Raw genomic sequence first — 23,377 nt, 5'->3', positions numbered from 1 at the left:
GTACATCAGGTGCAGGGAGAATGGGCTACAAAGAATACCAAGATATTACCATATCTATATCATGTGCAAGATATGATGAAGAGGTTCACGAAGATAGAGTTTAGACATGTCCCGAGAATTCAGAATGAGGTTGCAGATGCATTGGCCACTTTGTCCTCCATGATACAGCATCCAGACAAGAATTTCATCGACCCCATTCTCGTAAGGATTCATAATCAGCCGGCTTACTGTGCTCATGTTGAAGAAGAAGCAGACGGGAATCCATGGTTCCATGATATCAAGGAGTACTTGGCAAAAGAAGAGTACCCGGAGCATGCAAATCATACTCAAAAACGCACGCTCCGAAGATTGTCCAACCATTTCTTCCAAAGTGGAGGGATTATGTACAAAAGGACTCCATACTTAGGATTATTACGGTGTGTTGACACCAAGGAAGCTTCCAAACTGCTCGAAGAGATACACTCTGGAATTCGCGGACCACACATGAATGGTTTCGCTTTAGCCAAGAAGATACTGAGGGCAGGTTATTTTTGGATGACTATGGAAACAGACTGCATCAGGTATGTCCAGAAATGTCATCAGTGCCAAACACATGCAGATATGATACAGCTGCCGCCAAATGAACTCAATGCAACGAGTGCACCTTGGCCTTTTGCCGCTTGGGGAATGGACGTCATTGGACCAATTGTGACAGCCGCTTCAAACGGGCACAGGTTCATTTTAGTGGCCATAGAATACTTCACAAAGTGGGTCGGAGCTGCATCCTACAAAGCTGTAACCAAGAAAGTCGTGGCAGATTTTATCAGAGATCGTATTGTTTGCCGATTCAGGGTTCCACAATCCATCATCACTGACAATGCCACCAATCTCAATAGTGATCTAATGAAAGCCATGTGCGAGACCTTCAAAATCAAGCACAGAAACTCCACAACATACCAGCCCGAAATGAATGGAGCCGTGGAGGCCGCAAACAAGAATATCAAGAAAATACTAAGGAAGATGGTAGACAACCACAAGCAATGGCACAAGAGGTTACCATTTTCCTTATTGGGGTATCGGACCATAGTCCACACGTCAACCGGGGTAACTCCTTACCTATTGTTCTACGGTACTGGAGCCGTCATCCCCGCCGAGGTAGAAATTCCTTCTTTGAGAATTATACAAGAAGCTGAACTCAGTGATGCAGAATGGATAAGGAGCTGCTATGAGCAATTAGCCTTCATAGATGGGATAAGAATGAATGCAGTGTGTCATGGTCAGCTTTATCAGAACAGAATGTCCAGAGCTTTCAACAAAAAGGTCAAACCTAGACAGTTTGCACCGGGGCAACTGGCGCTGAAACGGATCTTTCCACATCAAGGTACTAATAGGAGGAGTACTCATACTCGCAGAAATGGATGAGGAAATTTGGCCAAAGCCTATCAGCTCAGATGCAGTCAAAAGATACTATGTTTAAACTGTTTGCATGATATAACTGAACTACGCTTGACCTGATTCTCATTTAAGAGGGGATAAATAGGTAGTCCTGTGGGTTCGGTCACAATTCAATAAAAATTTTATTTTCCCCATAATCGGAAACTGGGGCAGAATTTTGAGGAGGACCCTCAAAATTATGGGGCAAGCTCAGCCAACGGCACCGTATGCGGAATAGCCAAAAATTCATCTAGATAACTGGGGCAGAATTTTGAGGAGGACCCTCAAAATTCTATGGCAAGAAGGTCGCAATGTCTCTGATAGTGTCACAGTTATTGGTTCATCTAATCAATTTTTAAATTGCACATTACTGTGTTTTGAATAACTATGCATGCATATTTTTCGAAAACTTTATTTTTAGCCAGATGCTACCCATGGTAACTCGAACAGGATTCCAACGCGGAGCGGAGCAGACAAAGGCATGAACCAACCTCCCTCACAAAACTCATGATTTTTCTTTGAATGCAGGAACACCTAATAGTCTCCAGTACGTGCGCACCTTAGAATAACTGTCTTCACAACAACAAAGCTACCGAACTCATCCACGGCTAAGAAATACTCCGCTATCACTTATTATTTATTCATTGCATGAGACTAAGCGTTGTCTCAAATATTGCATGAGGCTAAGCCCTGCCTCCTCAATTGCATAAGGCTAAGTTCTGCCTTCCCATTGCATGAGACTAAGCATTGTCTCAAATCTTGCATGAGGCTAAGCCCTGCCTCCTCAATTGTATAAGGATAATCCCCGCCTCCTCAATTGCATAAGGCTAAGCTCTGCCTTCCCATTGCATGAGACTAAGCATTGTCTCAAATCTTGCATGAGGCTAAGCCCTACCTCCTCAATTGCATAATTCTAAGCTCTGCCTTCCCATGGCATGAGACTAAGCATTGTCTCAAATCTTGCCTGAGGCTAAGTCGTGACTCCTCAATTGCATAAGGCTAAGCTCTGCCTTCCCATTGCATGAGACTAAGCATTGTCTCAAATCTTGCATGAGGCTAAGCCCTGCCTCCTTAGCTGCATAAGGCTAAGCTCTGCTTTCCTTGAATGAGACTAAGCATTGTCTCAAATCTTGAATGAGGCTAAGTTCTGCCTCCTCAATTGCATAAGGCTAAGCTCTGCCTTCCCATTGCATGAGACTAAGCATTGTCTCACATCTTGCATGAGGCTAAGCCATGCCTCCTCAACTGCATAAGGCTAAGCATTGCCTTCCCCTTGCATGAGACCAAGCACTGTCTCCATCTTGTATGAGTCTAAGCCCTGCCTCCTCAACAGCACAAGGCTAAGCATTGCCTTCTCATTGCATGAGACTAAGCATTGTCTCTCGTTTCAAAACCACAAATGTTGCTCTGCTCCAAACCTTGCATTATTCTCTTCTCTCGGGACTAAGCTCTGCTCCCGACTCTACATAGGACTAAGCTCTGTCTTGTTTTATCTCAAGCATCATATCTCTGCATCTCATGGGCTGATACATAGCCAATTTATCCGAAGGCGTCATAGTTCGAAGGCATCATCCTCATAGCCGGGAGACACCATTCCATGGCCTGAGGATCTCTTAATCTTTCACATCATTATTCAAAGGCATCATGGTTCAGAGGCACCATCTTCATAGCCCGAGAACATCATTTCATAGCCTGCAAATCCTTTACCGCACAATTCATATCAAATCCTTTACCGCACAATTCATAGCCCGGGACATCATGGTCTAAGGACGTCATCCTCACCGTCCAAGGACGATCTCCATGGTCCAAAGGAAATTTGCATCATGTTTAAATTTATGCGATAATCTGTATGCATGCATTGTATTCTGAGTTTGCAGGTAACCCGGGAAGTAACCGTTCTCATAACGGGAGCAATCTTCGCTACAGTTTCCATTCAACGTTCATATCCTTTAATTATTTCAAGCGCAACCGACCACCATACGTTACTTATTCTCACCTGATGCCCACTCAAATATCCGTAACCATTCTCAACCTGTCATATCCAGAATATTCAGTCCGTTCTTACAACAATTCCATCGGTTTATTCCACCGTCGGATCCAGAACTACACATGGCCTGATTCCTGTATAACCAGGGATATGTAGGTAGCTCAGAGACCAGGGTGAGGCCTATATTTTTCAAAACACCCCATTCGGTCAAAATTGGTCATTATTTCTTTATCCGACAACTCTTTCATCCTTCCCGGGTAAAGAGGGGCAGCTGTTGATACCCAATTTTTTCCTCATATTTTTCAAATATATATATATATATATATATATATATATATATATATATATATATACACTTTCAAAATAATTAATATGCATCATCATTTGATTTACAAGCATATACAAGTATTTTCATATTTTTTCATAATTTTTAAAGGCTTTAAATCAATTTATTTCCGTATTTGTATTATATAAATACCCATTAATTACCTTACAAATAATTTTTATGATTATGTTATCATCTAAACTAATCATTTACACCCATATTAGGTTTTAAATATTTTTAGTACATTTGTTATACGTACATTTGCATTTTAAAGGCTAAAATTGCACATTTTTGCAATAATAGCCTATATGTACTTATAATTACTTTATTTATGCAAAAATAGCCTTTTTATATTTTTATAATATTGAATATTTGTTTTCAATCATTTTTATGCACAAATGATATTTTTATTATTTATCTATTATTTTTACAAATTATTTTATTGGTTAAATTTGGGTATTTAAAATCTGGTCCCAATTTTAATTGATTTCGGACCTAATACTACCCAAACCAACCCAATTCACCCAAGCCCAATACTCCTAACCCAATTACCCTTACCCATTTATTAAAACCCGACCCCAGCCCGTTTAAATCTCGGCTGTTGATCAAAGATGATCAACGACCTTCAAATAACCACCCCTTTCCTTATATCTCCCTCCTCTCTACCCTAACCCTCATTTTCCTAAACCCGCCGCCCTTATTTCCCCTCTACTGATGAACCCTAATTCCGCCATCTCACCCAAATCCCTCAAAATCCCATTCCTAATGGGATTCTTTCCCTATTCCCTTGCCATTTCAGTGATTTTCCCTTATTTGGTTCTATGTTACAGAGTGACTTAGGTACTTGCCTAAACATGGCAAGTACCCCGCTTTGATTCTATCCAAATATATGTTTGTTTCTTGAATCTGGACAACCTTGAGTCCAAGCACGTTATTTTATAACGATTCTCTCATATCTCGTTGATTCGCACTAAACCCTAAAGGTTATGGTTCCGGATTTTTCTTTGATTCGAACCTAAACTGGTTCAAACTCTGATTTCTAGCATTTTTCCGTCTATATTCATTCTATTACTTGTGAATCTGCTTATTTTTGTCGATTCCCTTCACTTACCTAATTTAGGGTTTCAGACCCTTTTACTTGAACCAAATCTAGTTCGCTTCTAGGTTTCCTTTTGAATAATTTCTTACCTATGTTTATTTTTATGTTAATATGTGATTATTTGCCTTATTTTCTACCGATTTTGTGGTTTACCTACAATTAGGTTTTCAAACCCTTTTTACTTGAACCAAATCTGGTTCAATTCTATGCTTTTTTGAACAATTTCCTGTCTATGTTCATTATATGTATTATGTGATTCTTTGCCTTATTTCTGCCGATTTTGTGTATTTTTACCTAAAAGTTAGGGTTCAATTTTACTAATTTAAGTACTTGCCTTTAGTATTTAAATTATCTATTTCTATGCTCTAATCTCTGCAATATTTAAACCCCCCACTCCCCTTTGAAAGGAGGAGGAGATTAAACAAGTTTGAAAGATCCTTTCACTACTATAAACAAAAGTTGTATACTCCTCTTCACTTGAGTAATTTTACTCTGTGCTTTGATTCCTGGCCGGCTGAAAGCCAAGGCCAGAAATCTCCAAGTTTTGCTTCTGTTTGGTGATATTTGCTACATTGCTGGATTCTTTTCTTCCCTGTTTCATCGTAACCGGTGAGTTATTGAATCCTCTGCTATTTCATTATGATTACTTGCTCAATGTGTTACTGCAATTAGACCATGTTGTCCTAAATGCTATTACTTGTAGTTGAGACATGTTTGAACTTAGTTTAAGCTGATTAATGAAATCTTCCTAATTCTATGTTATTAGGGACTATCTTATAGAGTTAAATATGTTTTCATACCTCTTTAGCCATGTATAGATGTGTGCCTTAACAAATTTATAATGTTTGTTTGTTGAACTTGTTACGACCTGTTTAGTTCTGTTCTCACTATGTTATGATACCTCTACTAGATTGTCTTAATCAGTTCCTGCTGCTAATCAATGTATTTTATTTTTATGACTTAGCCTGATTTGAAGTCTCTGTTATCACTGTGAACATGTTTATGAACTGGCCTTATTAGCATGTGACTTTGTTAATTCTTATAACTTGACTAAGTCTGCCTAAGTTCAAGCATGTCAACCATTTGTTTGTATATGCTCAATATGTGACTCTGTCCTAAAGTGGATTCCCTAATTCATTCTACTCCCCTGATCCATCTGAATTCCTACTCCTAGCTGGATGAAAGCCAAAGCTATTTAGGTTCTTTCCTCTGACCTCCCTAGTGTGAGCACTGTTCAGGGTTCATGTGAGACCCTTGTGAACTCTGACACACTAGGACCTGGTCCCTAGTATTTCTTTGAACTGTTTCTGATCAATCTCTCTAGTGTGATTACTGCCCTGGGTTTATGAAGCCCTTGGGAACTCTGACACACTAGAGATTTGGGTTCTATATGCTTATCTTTGAAATATGGGTGAATCATTCACTATTGGTTATTGTGTATCTATGAACATGGGCTTTTGGAACTACTGTGAGTTGAAGGCCTGGCCTGTCCAGGTGTATTTGGGCCTACTGTAGGCTCCCTATAGTTTTACTTACCTTGTAATTCATTCATTAAATTTTGGTCTGTAATAATTATTTGTAATAACAATTCTGGGGTATTAGTAAAAATGGGAAAGGGTTCTTATTTTATACTTGCTATAAAGTGGGGGTAGAAATCCTGCCTATAGGGTTAATGTTGTGATGTTGGATGTTATATGTTAGAAATCATGCTTCTAAGTGTCTTATTGTGTTCAGTCATTATGTGTTAGCAACCATGTGCATAGGCTCAATGTTTGGCTCAATTATGTTCCGTTACAAACCATGCCTATAGAAATGTTACGGTCCGATGTGTGTGTAAATTCCTACTTGCATACTATTTCATTCAGATTATAGAAATCATGTCTATAAGATTCAAAAACTGTTCAGATTGTAGAAGTCATGTCTATAGGATTCAAAACTGTTCAAATTATAGAAATCATGCCTATAGGATTCAAACTGGATCAAGTTATAGAATGCACGCCTGAATCTGTTTAATTGTTGTTTATGCCCATTTTCCGTGATGTTACCTTCATTTGAAAACATGCCTATATGATTAAAACAAATAATTCTAGGTTTGTTTCTGTGACCTGCCACTATTTACTATCGCACAAAACACCTAGATACCATGCTGGTAGGCTCAATTGTATCATGCTAAAATCAGTAGGTAAACTTTGTAGGTCCTAATAATTGCATTAAGAAATTGACTTTGTATACGACTGTCTGTTCATTCGTCAATATCGCATAGATATCCTGCCTATAGGATTTTGCAATTAATAAAACCTGTTAATGCTAATAAGTTTGGCGTGCATTTGATGTCTAAATGCGGAGGGTAACTTGAGCCCATACTTGTTTCTATTTGAAAGTCCTAACTATTTTTTGTATGTCGCCTAGTTTTCTCCTTTTGAGCAACCTAAGTTAAGGTCTAGAACTACCCTGAAATAGAGGTCCAAATGCCTCCTGGACCATAGTCATAGGACGGGTAGTGCACACATAGGGTACGACTTAGAATCAAGTAGAGCACTTTAGGTAAACAACTTAAAGATAGTAATTGGGTAGCAGGAGATGATAGTCTGTGCCCGCTAAAAAATATGAGTAACACCCCGTCTTGAGGGAGTTACGAAGTATTATTTATGTTGCACGGTGTGATCCTTTAGGCTAAAAAACTTAGGACCCCCCCATTCCTGTTAAAATAGTCCTTTCTTTGTCCAAATTATTTCTTTTCTCTTAGACTAATTCACATGATTTGAGTTCGGCCGGGACCCACCGTTGTGGGCCTCGACGAGTGCCTAACACCTTCTCCTCGAGGTAATTTGAGCCCTTACCCGATCTTTGGTGACGCAAACTAGTAAACCTGAGTCATTTGCAAATAGGTGCCCTAACGCACCTTAATACGTTAACCCTTCCTTTTAAAAGAGTTGTCAATGTCGAAACCCGATTTCGCGAGAAGGAGGTGCACGACAACCATTGTTCATGAGCTGAAGATTTGGAGGCACTATCTTTACGACGTGTCGTGTGAGGTCTTCACAGAGCATCGAAGCCTTCAGCATTTGTTCAAGCAAAAGGATCTCAATTTTAGGTAGAGGAGGTGGTTGGAGCTATTGAAAGACTATGATATCACTATTTTGTACCACCCCGGGAAGGCCAATGTGGTGGCCGACGCCTTGAGTAGAAAGACAGCGAGTATGGGAAGCCGTGCGTTCATTCCATTCGGTGAGAGGCCGCTTGCATCAGATTTTCAGACTTTGGCCAATCAGTTTGTGAGGTTGGATATTTTAGAGCCCAGTCGTGTTTTAGCTTGTACAGTCACTCGGTCTTCCTTGTTTGAGCGTATTAGAGATTGGCAGTATGACAACCCTCATTTGTTGGTCCTTAGGGATACAGCGTGGCACGGTGGTGAGTGGTGCCAAACAGGTTACTGTTGGATATGACGGAGTCTTGAGGATGCAGGTTCGTGTTTGTGTGCCTAATGTGGATGGACTTCGTGAGTTGATTCTTGAGGAGGCCCATAGTTCCCGGTATTCTATTCACCCGAGCGCCGCCAAGATATATCAGGACTTGCGGCAGCATTATTGGGGGAGGAGGATGAAGAAGGATATAGTTGCTTATGTAGCTTGATGTCTAAATTGTCAGCAAGTAAAGTATGAGCATCAGAGACCCGGTGGTTTGCTTCAGCATATAGAGATTCCTGAGTGGAAGTGGGAGCATATCACTATGGATTTCGTTGTTGGACTCCCACGGACTCAGAGGAAGTTCGATGCCGTTTGGGTCATTGTGGACAGGCTGATTAAGTCAGCTCATTTCATCCCTATGGCAGTTACCTATTCTTCAGAGCGGTTGGCAGAGATTTACATCCGCGAGATCTTCCATCTTCACGGTGTGCCCATGTCTATAATTTCTGATCCAGGTACGCAGTTCACCTCGCACTTTTGGAGGGCAGTACAGTGTGAGTTGGGCACGCGGGTTGAGTTGGGCACAACGTTTCATCCTCAAACGGACGAACAGTCCGAGTGCACTATTCAGATCTTGGAAGATATGCTCCGCACATGTGTTATAGACTTCAGAGGATCATGGGATCAGTTCTTGTCCCTTACAGAGGTAGCCTACAACAACAGCTACCAGTCGATCATTTAGATGGCTCTCTGTGAGGCATTATACGGTAGGCGGCACCAATCGCTAATTGGGTGGTTCGAGCCGGGAGAGGCTCGGTTGTTGGGTACAGAACTTGTACAAGATGCCTTGGATAAGGTCAAGATTATTCAGGATCGACTTCGCACAGCTCAGTCCAGGCAGAAATGTTATGCCGATCGCAAAGTTCGTGATGTTGCATTCATGGTAGGGGAGAGAGTATTGCTCCGGGTATCACCCATGAAGGGTGTAATGAGGTTCGGAAAGAAGGGCAAGTTTAGCCCTAGGTATATCGGACCTTTTGAAATTCTGGAGAGAGTGGGAGAGGTGGCTTACAGGCTTGCATTGCCACTAGGGTTATCAGCAGTTCATTCGGTGTTCCATGTGTCCATGCTTCGGAAGTATCACGGCGATCTGTCCCACGTGTTAGATTTCAGCTCTGTCTAGTTGAACAAGGATTTGATTTACGAGGAGCCGGTAGCTATTCTAGCCCGGCAGGTTCGACAGTTGAGGTCTAAGAGTTATCCTTCAGTTCGAGTGCAGTGGAGAGGTCAGCCCGTTGAGGCATCTACTTGGGAGTCCGAGTCAGATATGTGGAGTAAATATCCACATCTTTTTACCAGTTCAGGTACTTTCTATGTCCGTTCGAGGACGAACGATTGTTTTAGAGGTGGAGAATGTGATGACCCGATAGGTCATCTTATATTTTAGAACCTAATTCTGTGTTTCGAGGTCTCAAAAACCTCATTTTAGCCTTCCTCAATTTACGTGCGCAGTCAGGATATTCTTCCGTAAGGCTTATATGTTAAAAACTGATAAAAATATGAAATTTTGCTTTAAAAATTAATTTGAGTTGACTTCAGTCAACATTTTAAGTAAACGGACCTCCGTATTTTGACGGTCCCGGTGGGTTCGTATTGAAATATGGGACCTAGGCGTATGCCCGGAATCGAATTCGGAGGTCTCTAGCTTGAGTTATGAAGTTTTGTTGAAAATTAAAAATCTGAAAGTTTAATGGTTTTTAAAAATTAACTGATATTTGGATTTATTGATATCGGGTCCGTATTTTGGTTTCGGAGCCCGGTACAGGTCCACTATAATATTTATAACTTGTTTGTCGAATTTGGTGAGAAACGGAGTTGATTTGACGTGATTCGGACGTTCGGTTGTGAAAATACAAGTTTTAAAGTCTTCTTGAAAACTTTCTTTGATTCGGTATCCGATTCGTAGTTCTAGGTGTTATTTTGGCGATTTGATCGTGCGAGCAAGTTCGTATTATTTTTTAGACTTTTGGGCACTTTTGGATTTGAGTCCCGAGGGCTCAGGTGAGTTTCGGATAGGCTATGGAGTAAAAAATTGGAATTAGAGCATTGCTGGTGTGCTTCAGTTTTATTGCAGGCCTTAGACCTCGCAATTGCGAGGTTAATCATCGCAATTGCGAGGTCAATCATCGCAATTGCAACCACTGATGGGTTCGCATTTGCGAGCTACTCATCACATTTGCGAAGAGTAACTGGGAAGGCCTGAGTTCGCATTTGCGAACAAAGCTTCGCATTTGCGAAGAGGGACAGGGGGAGATAGTGATCGCAAATGCGATCAAATGGTCGCATTTGCGGAGATCATTCTTCGCAATAGCGAAAAAAATAGAAGTGTGGAGAGCTTCGCATTTGCGATGGTTTCTTCGCATTTGCGGGGTTCGTATTTGCGAACCCCAGGTCGCAAATGCTACATCTGCACCTGATCAAATATGAGTTAGACGGGATTTTTGGTTCATTCTTCAAATTTTCAAACTCAAGTACCCTAGAGGCGATTTTCCAAAGAACTGTTCTTCCCCAAATCATTGGTAAGTGATTCTAAACTAGTTTCTTTCAATCTTTCATTACTTTTTCTAAGATTTCAACCTAAAATCTAGGTTTTTCATGGTGGAAATTGGGGGTTTGGATAGAATTAGAGATTTTTGCATAATTGGAATTTAGACCTCGAATTGAGGTCAGATTTCGAAATAAATTATATAATCAGGCTCGGGGGTGAATGGACTTTAGTACAAACCTCGAATTTAGACCAAGCGGGCCCGAGGTCGATTTATGACTTTTTGGGGGAAAGTTTGGTGAATCTAAATTTATACATTGTAATTGATTTCTTTAGCAATATTTGATATTATTGAGTCGTTTGTGGATAGATACGAGTGGTTTGGAGGTGGATTCTAGAGGAAATGAAGTAATTGAGCATTGAGTGTCCTTTGGAGCGAGGTAAGTATTGTGCCTAACCTTGACTTGAGGGAATTAGGAACCCTTAGACTATTTGCTATGTGAAATTCATGTGAGCGGTATATATGTGAGGTGACGAGTACTTATGTGCCGCCAATTTATCTGTTTTCCCTGTTTCTCCCATTTTTCTCATATTGTCTTTTTCCCTGTCTTAATTGTTACATGCTCTACTGGTGTTCCCATGCCTAATTGCTATGTGTCAGACATTGTTTCCTCCTGTTAATGATATTAGTTCTTCCATAGTTTCATTATCTCCTGTTATTTGCTTAAGCTGGTTTACCGATACCTTTCTGTTGTAGGTTCTGAATTGATGTCGCTGTATAGCATTATTTATGTGAATTTTCATGGTGTACAAGTTTCCTATTTACTTCGGTTTGGAGTTTAAGTATTGTGAAGGGTTTCTGTGATTTAAATTGTGAAATTTTTGTACATACTGAGTAATTAATATTGATATGGTAAGATCAGGTTGCACGCCGAAATTCCTTTCGAAAACAGTTGTATTTCTTTCAGACATTTACCTATAGAAAAATCTTAGAAGTTCGTGAATTGTGACTCCAGATCCGGGTAGCTTTTTTATACTTCCGCACTAATTTTTAAACTCGTTTTAGCTTATTTGCTATTATTTACTGAAATGTATATGAAGTGGCTTAATGATTCTCTAACGTTGGCTTGCCTAGCAAGTGAAATGTTAGGCGCCATCACGGCCCCAACGGTGGAAATTCCGGATCGTGACATATTTTGAAGATTTTTAGAGAGGAATTACCACCTAGAATCTTGAGGTAAGTGTATTCTACACAATGTGAGTTTAATACATAGATTATGGGTATATCTTAACATGGAAATAGTAGTAAATTTTAGTATTTTGTGAAAAACCTAGATTTTGATAAAAAGCGTGTCGATATCGACCCCTCGTCAGTACTTCTTCGAGGTTAGACTAGATACTTACTGGCTATATGTTGTTTATGTACCCACGCTACACTTCTGCACTAATCGTACAGGATCTAAGGCAGGTGCATCTGGCGGCCATTCAGGCGCGTACCCCCACTACCTGGAGACTTAGTGGTGAGTTGCTCTCTATGTCCGTTCTGCAGTGCCCGGAGTCTCTTCTTTGTGTATTTATTTTTCTATCTATCTTACTCCAGACAGTAGTATAGGAGGTTTTGTATATTCTACTAGTTTGCGCGTGCACTTATGACACCGGGTTTTGGGAGATTCTAGTAGATATTTTATGGTTTTGATTATTAAATTCACTACTTCGCTCTTTCGTTTACTTCATACTTTACATTATTACAATTACCTATTAATCGTTCTCTTATTAAATAAAATCAATGACTAAAAATATGAAAATGAATAATTACACGGATAGTTCACTGTTGGCTTGCCCAACGGCGATGTTGGGGCGCCATCACGGCCTATTGTGGGAATTGGGTCGTGATAGATTGGTATCAGAGTTCTAGGTTCATATAGGTCTCACAAGTCATGAGCGGGCCTAATAGAGTCTTACGGATAAGCACGGAGACGTCCGTACTTATCTTTGAGAGGCTATAGGGTGTTAGAAAACTTCTCTTTCTTCATCTCCTATCGTACAGTTGATGTTGTGCTAAGTATCTTTCTCTTATTCTCTCACAGATTGTGAGAACGCGCACGACAGATGTACCGGCGGTGGAGGAGCTGCTCCCCCTATTGCTAGAGGCTGAGGCTGAGGCTGAGGCTGAGGCTAAGGGAGGGCTCCAGCTCCTGCTAGAGGACGAGGGCGTCCTAGAGTTGCTCCTGTTGTGCCACCAGTGGATCCAGTGGAGGATCATATTATTGAGGAGCAGGGCGAGGTACCTGCAGCTGAGACGGCCCCGACGGATTTCATGTCCGCACTGGGATTTCAGGAGGTCATGGGCCATATGCTGCAGTTTATGGACGCTATGACACATGCTGGTTTATTTCCAGTGGACCCAGCCACATCTCAGGCGGGAGGGGGAGCACAGACCCATACTGCTCAGGCTCTAGGGCATGCTGTTGCCGTATATCAGACCCCGGGTACACTACCTATGGGTGGGGCTCAGCCAGTTACAGCGGATATACCAGAGCCCAGACCAGCTGCGACCGGCGAGCCACATAAGCTATTGGATAGATGGACCAGGCTACATCCTCCTGCCTTTGACGGTGAGCGACATGAGGACCCCAAGGACTTTATTGATCGTAGCAGGGTCAGACTGCACAACATGAGAGTATTGGAGTTCCACGTGGTGGACTTTACCACATTTTAGCTGGAGGGCAGGGACCGTAGATGGTGGCAGTCCTATATTCTCAGCAGACCAGCAAGGTCTCCTCCCTTGACCTGGGACCAGTTCACACGTCTCTTTCTGGAGAGATATATCCCACCCTCTCAGAGGGAAGAGTTACGGGGTCAGTTCAAGTGGCTCCAACAGTGTCAAATGTCTATGACAGATTATGAGGCGAGATTCTCTGAGTTGTCTCGCCATGCACTTATGATATTCCCCACCAATGCAGAGAGAGTGTGGAGGTTTATTGCGGGCTTGCATTATGGTATCCAAGTCACTATGGCCCGAGAGATTGAGATGGGGACTCCTTACAAGCAGGTTGTGGAGATAGCCCAGAGGATCGAGGGTATTCGTTAGCAGGGCCGAGAAAAGGCGCCGAGGGACAAGCAACCTCGATATTCTAGAGGGTTCAGTGGTGCTCCGTCTGGGGGCAGAGGTCAGTTTGCGAGGGGCCAGTCTAGTAGGACCACATATTCAGAACCACCGCCTTCTCGAGGTGCTCCAGTGCGGCCATATTTCAGTGCCATTCCAAAGAGCTCCTATCGTCCACCGACTATTCAGGGTTCTTCGAGTGGGTGTTCGGGTCCCAGGGTCAGATTCAGGGTCAGTCATATTCCACATCGAGAGGTTTCTATGAGTGCAGGGAGCTTGGTCATGTGAGGAGATTCTGCCCTAGGCTTCGGAGCAAGATAGTACAGCAAGGCCATTAGCCTGTTATTATCGCACCAACTACCACACCAGCCATCCGGCCAACCTGAGGTGGAGGGCAGGTGGGTAGGGGTCACCCTAGGGGTGGAGGCTAGTCAGGTGGTGCTCAACATAGGTTCTATGTCTTTCCAGCTAGACCAGATACAGTAGCCTCAGACGCCATGATCCCAGGTATTATTTCTATGTGCGGTAAGGATGCTTCGGTACTATTTGATCTCGGGTCTACGTATTCATATGTTTCATCTCTGTTTGTTCATTTTTTGGGTGTTTCTCGTGAGTCCTTGGGTGCTCCTGTATATGTGTCCACGCCAATGGGCGATTCTGTGGTTGTGGATCAGATTTATCGATCTTGTATTGTGACTTTCTGTGGATATGAGACCAGAGCAGATCTTCTGTTGCTTAACATGACCGACTTTGAGGTCATCTTGGGCATGGACTGGTTGTCTCAGTACCATGTCGTTCTTGATTGCCATGCCAAGACTGCCACCTTGGCGATTCCAGAGTTGCGTAGATTAGAGTGGAGGGGTTCATCTATTAGTAAATCTAGCCGGGTTATTTCTTTCTTAAAGGCTCGACATATGGTCGAGAAGGGTTGTTTGGCTTATCTGGCTTATGTTCGGGATACTACTGCAGAGACTCCCACAATTGATTTGGTGCCCGTGGTGTGGGAGTTCTCCGATGTGTTTCCTTATGATCTACTAGGCATGCCACCAGATCGTGATATCGATTTCTATATTGATTTGGTACCAGGTACCCAACCTATCTTATTCCACTATACCGCATAGCTCCAAAAGAGTTTAAAGAACAGCTTGAGGAGTTGCTAGCAAAGGGGTTCGTCATGCCGAGTGTGTCGTATTGGGGTGCATCGGTATTGTTCGTGAAAAAGATGGATGGGACTATGAGGATGTGCATTGATTACTGCCAATTGAACAACGTTACCATTAAGAACAAGTACCCGTTGCCGTGTATTGATAATTTGTTTGACCAATTGTAGGGTGCCAGGGTGTTCTCTAAGATCGACTTGAGATATGGGTATCATCAGTTGAAGATTCGTGCTTCGGATATTTCAAAGACAACATTCCGTACTAGGTATAGCCACTATGAGTTTCTAGTGATGTCCTTCGGCTTGACCAACGCCTCGACGGCGTTTATGGATTTGATGAACCTGGTGTTCAGGCCATATCTTGACTCATTTGTCATTGTCTTCATTGATGACATTGTCACGACCCAAACTGATGGGCCGCGACGGGCACCCAGTGCCTTACCCAACAGAGTACCCACGTAACGTATCTTTCTTATCATCCATCATGGGTAAATGGGTCAGAAGGGCCGTCATGATATAAAAAGCATAGAACATAAGGGAATACTCGACATTGGATTACCCAACATGCTATACAAACTTATACATGTGACATACGGGCCTATAAGACCGAAATGATCATTTGTACACTCAAAACATACGTCGACAAGGCCATACAATCATCCATATATATGACATTTGTCTACAAGCCTCTAAGAGTATATAAGTGTCATAATGGTCGGGACATGGCCCCACCATACCAATCAATACATGTCCAAATTATACTGACCAAATAGGCAACTTCGGAGTAAATGAAGCGCACCAACACCTTCCGCTGAGCTGACAGCCTACTAGGAGGACTGACAACCTGTCTATTAGGACCTACGGGCATGAAATGCAGTGTCCCCAGGCAAAAAGGGATGTCAGTTCAAATAAAGTACTGAGTATGTAAGGCATGAAAGCAGTATATAAAAGACATGAAAGATACATGGAGTAAAGAACTCAACCTGTAAGTCTGAATAGCTTTATGAATCATGAAACATTTATAATGTCATGCATATGCATATAAATGTCATATCATACATAGGTATATGCGTACATAATATCATCAAGCCTCAGAGGGCATCCCATCATATCATCCCGGCCTCTGTGGGTGAAATTATCAATGTATACCAGCCGATCAGGTGGTAATGCGTATATAACGCCGTAACATTTCCCCAATAACAACGTTGAACTCGTCGCGTCACACCTTAATCTACAATAATGATAATAATACTATCATTACGTTATGGAAGTTTCAACTATCGCACAATGAACGACAAGCTTATTTTATAATAAAACGGGCCGCATCTCCCCTACAATCTTTACTTTTCCCCAATTCGACATATTACCACCAACAACAAGAACACAACAATAACAAAAGGTATACATCATTTTCCAACCTTATCTCCATCACAATATACCATAAAATAGCCCACACACGCTAATCACATCATACACAAAATGACAACCGTAGTAGTGTCAAACAACCTAAAAATATAATGACGAACAACCAGCCCACCATTCTGCCATTATGTGGTGTTTATCAATACCCTTTCTCCTCCAAAGCTCCATAAAACCGCAGCAAAACAGACAACCCAATAGCAACACGAAACATCCCACAAAACAGTCCACTACAAGTTGAACAACTCTAACTCACAGCTTCCGATCACCGTCCCGTGAGTTCTTACAATTATTGAACGAATTTCTCTATTTTTACAGCAGAAAAAAGGGATGAAAGAGGGAATTATAATTACCTTACTTGGTGAATATCTCAGCTCCTATCTTGGTTCTTCAACCCTTAGGTTTTCCTCCAACTACAACTTGAAAAGAAGAGAAAATCATTTAGGATTTTGTGTTGAATTTTTTGGCAAAGTTTACTGGGGTGTGCCTCTGAATTTTTTGATCTATAATAAGTGTAATATCTGAAGGAAATAAGCCCTTAAAATGGCTCTTTGTCTGACTCAAACTAGCCCCTTTACTTGTCACCTATGCAGTCTGTGCAGTCTCTCGAAAATATAAATATCTATCTACTCCAATGTCGTATCGAAAAATGTTTTAGTGCTTTATAAAGTAGACTTGTAGATCTTCAATTTGATGTGTGGATCATCCTGTAATTCCAAGTATATTAAGAGAAAAGCTCTGCTACATTTGGCCTAATTTTCAGCATATTATGAATGTAACTTGTTATGACCTTTGCCAACTTTTGTTCCACAACTCGCTTGACCTCAAAACATAACACCGACTGTCATGCAACCGCCATGCCCAGAAGTACCTTGATCTGCACACGAAGTGTAGAGTGTCATATGAGTACAAATCATTAAAGTATCTGTGCATAGTTGATGTTATATGTTTCCCTATTTTGGCTTCATGATTTCATGTTTTTATTTTAAAAATAGTACTCAGTCCTCTCCTTACTGTCAACCTGAACTGAATCAGATCTTTAAATCTTATGAGAAGTTCTTTATTGATACTACTTGAACATAATAGTTTATTTAAGGTTAATACTGTTATGAATGTGATCCTGTTGAGCACCTTAGGAATTCCATGTTCAAATCTGTGAACCTGTAGTCATATTGAGAGTGTTGACCATATTTCTGATATCTCTGATAACTTCTATAAACGTGGTTAGTTGTAACTGTTTGCCTGAATCTTTACTGACAGGCTACTGACCCTGATAACCGGAAGAAATACCTGTGAAAACCTAGGCCGATGAAGCATGGTAAGAACTCTGTGCTGGCAATGCACTGAATGATGACTGAGCTGGGCGGGCACTGTAGGAACTGTGGCTAATTGAAGAACCACGAGGAACATGGCGAGCTGTCTGAACGGGTCCAGAAGAACGACCTCTGCTATAGTAGGACTGGCCTCCAGATGAGGCATTGCTGAAACCACCTAAACTATGAGGCCTTTTGGCCTCCCTTTCCTCATGCTCCTGTATGCCAACCAACTCTAAGCATCTAGCAATCTCAACCACCTCGTCAAACCTCACACACGTTGCAACGTCTCGAGCCATAATGAAGCATAATCCATAGTTGAGGCCATCAATGAACCTCTTAATCTTCTCCCTCTTAGTGGGAACCAACCATACCGCGTGACAAGCCAACTGTGAAAACCTCATCTCATACTGAGTCACTGTCATACCCTCCTGGCATAGCAACTCAAACTGCATATGCAACTCCTCTCTGCGAGTCTGTAGGACAAACTTCTCTAAGAAGAGAACTAAGAACTCATCCATGTAAGTGGCGCTGCATCGGCTGGCCTACTCAACTCATAAGCCTTCCACCATCGATAGGCTGCCCCAGTCAGTTGAAAAGTAGTGAATGAAACCCCATTGGTGTCCAAAATACCCGTTGTGCTAAGAATCTACAGACACCGGTTTATGAATTACTGGGCATCCTCCTACTATGCTCCACTGAACTTTGGAGGCTTAAGTATCCCAAACCGCTCCAGTCTCTTCTGCTCCTCATCACTCATATGTGGGTTAACCTAGGCCCCAGCAGCAACAACTGGCTGGGTTGGTAGTACCCCCAGTGTCGGAGTCACTGAGACTGCCTGAGCCAGACTCGTGCACACAGTCAAATCTAGGCTAAGGACTCCTGAATGCCAGGAATCACAATGGGCACTGCTGGTGCCTGGGCTGGTCCTACCGGCTCAACCACATCTGGTACCTGCTCCTGAGCTGGAGCAACTGGTGGCTCCATGGGTGCCTCTCTGGCTGTAGTACAAGCCACTCCTTGGCTGTGAGAGAATAGAAAAGTCAAGTTCAAGTTTTTGAAATAACAAATCTGCACGATAAGAATACAAGAAAGTGAAGTTTCCTAACAAATCGGTAGCCTCTCGAAGATAAGTACAGACATTTCCGTATTGATCTGCAAGACTCTACTAAACTTGCTCATGACTTGTAATACCTATGAACCTAGGGCTCTGATACCAACTTGTCACGAGCCAAAATCCCAACCGTTATGATGGTGCCTAACACATTGGCTAGGCAAGCCGAAACATAACAATAAAGAACCGGTACATCATAAATTTTAGAAATAGCATAAGTCTGAAATCTCAATGTAATAAAGTACTAGAAATACAAGCTAAATCCGCTAGAAGCTGGTAAATATAGAGTCATGAACTTTAAAATGGAATACAAGTCTGAAACTAAGTAATAATAATACTGTTTGAACTGAAGCAATAGTACATAAGAAAAGACAAGGCAAAACTACGGCCAAGGATGTAGCTCTACCTCGCCTCTCAAAGATAGGTCCAACAGATCTAGCTCTACTACTGATAGCTGGTCCCTACACCTGGATCTGCACAATTAAGTGCAGAGCGTAGTATGTGTACAACCGACCCAATTTACTCGATAAGTATCGCAACTAACCTCGGCAAGGTAAAAGAAGCTCAAATTATAAATGATACTAACTATAACCTGCGCAGTTTCATCATTTTCAAAAAGTACAGAACAGTAATGAAATCTAGCACAGGTAGAAGCATACGTGTGTACGTGTACAGTTACTCAAATATTCTGTTATTACAGATAATGCTGCTAATTTGAATAGTCATCTGATGAAGGAGGTATGTGAACAATTTAAAATTGAGCATCGCAATTCTACTCCTTACCGTCCCAAAGCTAATGGAGCTGTTGAAGCTGCGAATAAGAACATCAAAAATATTCTTAGGAAGATGATCCAAGGGTCTAGACAATGGCATGAGAAACTGCCTTTTGCTCTTTTGGGATACCGGACAACTGTCTGTACATCAGTTGGCGCAACGCCCTACTTATTGGTTTATGGAATTAAAGCGGTCATACCTGCTGAAATTGAGATTCCCTCTCTCCGAATAATTGTTGAAGCATGGATTGAGGACACTGAATGGGTGAAGTCCCGATTGGAACAGTTGAGTTTGATTGATGAAAAGCGTTTGGCAGCAGTTTGTTTTGGTCAGTTATACCAACAAAGAATGGCACACGCTTACAATAAGAAAGTGCGCCCAAGACAATTCGAGGTAGGACAACTTGTTTTGAAACGTATCTTTCCGCACCAGGAAGAAGCAAAAGGAAAGCTCGCCCCGAATTGGCAGGGTCCTTACCTCGTCAAGAAAGTATTGTCAAAAGGAGCTCTACACTTGGCAGATATAGAAGGAAAGGTGACTGATATATCCGTCAACGCAGATGCGGTCAAGAGATACTATGTCTGACATAGCTCTGTTGGGGCATTCTTATATTTAGCATTCTCAGGTTGGGATGACGAAAGGCTATCATTCTCGCTGCCCAAACACTGGTCAACCCTAGTTATCCCTTTGAAGCCTTGTTTATATTTCTTTGTTTTCCCCTCTTTTGGAACCAATGTACTTTTTTTTAAAAAGGAAAGAAAACTAAAAAAAAAAAAAATTATCAAAACAAGTTCATGTTAATTGAACTACGCCCGACCTGATTTCGAAAGGATACGTAGGCAGCCTCACTCTGGGGTTCGGTCACACCAAAACAAAAATTCATATTTTTCCAGTATTCAAAGAAACTGGGGCATGGTTTTATTTTATTTTCGATGGTTGTTCCATCAAAATGGTTCCAAAAGTTGTAATTCAGTTGAATAGTTCTTTTTACCTTTCCCTGCTAAGACCTTCTAATCAACTTTCGAGAATGATAAGTCAGTATACTACGGGTAATGCCTCAGCCATTGAAAAGATAAAAAATAAATGAGAGAGTCTTATTAGTGAAAACCTTTACGGGCACTATAAGGCAATGATGAGTTGAGAGAAAGCAAATGAGAGAGGTCAAATGGTGAAAACCCACAAAGGGCATCATTGATCGATTTAAGGCTTCGTACATCCCGACACAAGCATGGTCAAGACAAAGAACTCAGTTTCAAAGTTAAGTTTACAACAAATTTTGAGAATTAGACGGTTCAAACGGATCGGGCATCCAGTCCAAAGGGCATGTCATGTTCATTGAAGTCAGCATATTTCCTCTAGATAAGTCCTTTCTTATTCTTTCCTCTGAAAGGGACACTTCTTGCTTAAGTTGTAATACCTATTAGTTCACCTTCTTATTTTCTTTTGCATTACCTTTTTTAGTCCCTTTCAGTATAATCTTGTCAAAGCAAAGCAAACAAAAGGCAGCAAAATTGGTTACAGTTTTCCCGTTATATAAAGCAAAGATTGTTGGGCATAAATCGTATGGGCAAAGGCATAAATCCATCTGTGATTTTCCTTGACGAGCAAAAGGCTGGAAGGACTGAACAATGTTCTAAGGGTCAACAAAAGTTACTCAGTTAAAAAAATTTTGGGAGCAAGGTTGTTTGCACCATAAACACAAATGGTGATAGGCGCAAAATAGTTAGGTTTCGATGCTGAGAAAGAAGATCTCCAGAAAGTAAGGATAGAATCTCCCGGCAATTTGTACGACCATCGACGAAGTTAGTTTTTCTAACAAGTGTAATGGACGCAAGGTCAAGTCACCCAAGAAATCAAGGCCACAAACTGACCACCATTTTAAAACTAACGAATTTTTCTTTGTTCAAAGCAGGAACTAAACAGTTTTAGGAAACATTTCGCGAAGGGACGAACCCCACCAAGTGAAGTTCTCAAAATCCTTGATTTTCTTCCAATATACATATAATCATGCTATTTTTAGTTTAATTTTAGGGAATTAATACCCTATCTTTAACACATGGTACTACATCCCCTGGTTACATTTCTCATTGCTAACATAGGGTACGACATTCCCTAGTAATATCTCAGAGTGCTACGAGCCTAGTCTTATCGCTAACACAGGGTACTACATCCCCTGGTTACATTTCTCATTGCCAACATAGGGTACGACATTCCCTAGTAGCATCTCAGAGTGCCACGAGCCTCATCTTATTGCCAACATAGGGTACTACATCCCCTGGTTATATTTCTTGTTGCAAACATAGGGCACGACATTCCCTAGTAGAATCACAAAGTGCCTCGAGCTTCATCTTATTGCCAACACAGGGTATTACATCCCCTGGTTACATTTCTTGTTGCAAACATAGGGTACGACATTCCCTAGTAGCATCCTAGACTACCACGAGCCTCATCTTATTGTCAACACAGGGTACTACATCCCCTGGTTATATTTCTCATTGCTAACATAGGGCACGACATTCCCTAGTAGCATCTCAGAGTGCCACGAGCCTCATCTTATTTCCAACATAGGGTATTACATCCCCTAGTTGCATTTCTTGTTGCAAACATAGGGTACGACATTCCCTAGTAGCATCCTAGACTACCATGAGCCTCATCTTATTGTCAACACAGGATACTATATCCCCTGGTTGCCTTCCTTCTTGTTAACATAGGGTATGACAATCCCTATTATAAAATATTATTAAAAAAAATTTCATTTCTTTTTCAATTCTTTATTTTGCAATAGAAAGATAGTTTATTGTATTTTCAATAACTCATAAAAAAAATTTAGTGCAAACTGGGGCAAAAAGTTTTTGTTCGTTTTGTTTGTTTCTGATGGCTTGCAGGTTTTTCTGCAAAGTACGGATTGGATGTGCAAAAATAAGATTCTAGCTCTCGCCAGAGAAAATGGAATGTTTGATCTCAATACCAGCCAAACGAGCTTTGATGTAATGCATGCAGAGATATAGGGTCTCAAGATCCATCTTCTCATCATCTAATCAAGAATCAAGCATGGGAGAATATTTCATAGTTTGTTACATCAAGAGCATCAAGTTTCAGTCTAAAGTCAATGGGGGAAGCAAGTCAAGAATCAAAACAAGACTCTAGATGGCATTTAGATAGAAATTTTGTAACTCTTAGAGTTCAAGAGTATGTAATTTTCTTTTCATTTTGATGTAATAGTAGGAACCGCGGATCAGAATCTCGACAGAACTTTGCTCGGCTCTCCATCTAATCATACTCTATCAGTCATTTTTCACATGAACTATACAGGATCTGATTCCCTTAGAACCCGAGATATATAGGCTGCCTAAAACCAAGGCTCGGTCGCAACCTCTTCTTTTCTCTTCTTTTCCCTTTTAAATAATAGTGAGGTCAAAAATCAGTCACCTTGTTCATTTTCTTTGCTTGAAAACTCTTCATATTTCCAAGCAAAGAGGGGCATGCTGTGAACACCTAATTTTTGACCGCACCCAAATTCGATACTATTTTAGTGCAAATATTTCTTTTAGGTCTAATCTTAATATTTTAAAATTTTATCTTACTCTTAATAGGTTTTATTTGAAAAAATAAATATTAAAAACTACAAAAATAGTCACATTCTTAGAGTATAAATTTTATTTCTTTAAAAAAATTAATTAATTTTATTTCTTTAAAAAACAATTAGTTAAAAAAAT

At 41.1% G+C, this 23,377-nt stretch overlaps 1 protein-coding gene across 1 annotated transcript; it reads right to left on the bottom strand.

Moving 5' to 3' along the window:
* Window positions 1–17,760: 17,760 nt before the first annotated feature.
* LOC138902644 (uncharacterized) lies at window positions 17,761–18,294 on the bottom strand. The gene has a single exon (XM_070190529.1). It carries the CDS (start codon window positions 18,292–18,294, stop codon window positions 17,761–17,763), a length of 534 nt encoding a protein of 177 aa, XP_070046630.1.
* Between the last annotated feature and the right edge of the window lie 5,083 nt (window positions 18,295–23,377).

Source organism: Nicotiana tomentosiformis, chromosome 12 (genome assembly GCF_000390325.3).
Source record: "Nicotiana tomentosiformis chromosome 12, ASM39032v3, whole genome shotgun sequence".
Taxonomy (NCBI): domain Eukaryota; kingdom Viridiplantae; phylum Streptophyta; class Magnoliopsida; order Solanales; family Solanaceae; genus Nicotiana; species Nicotiana tomentosiformis.
The sequence above is the reverse complement of the archived record's forward strand: the minus strand, read 5'-3'. Positions and strand labels throughout refer to the sequence as shown.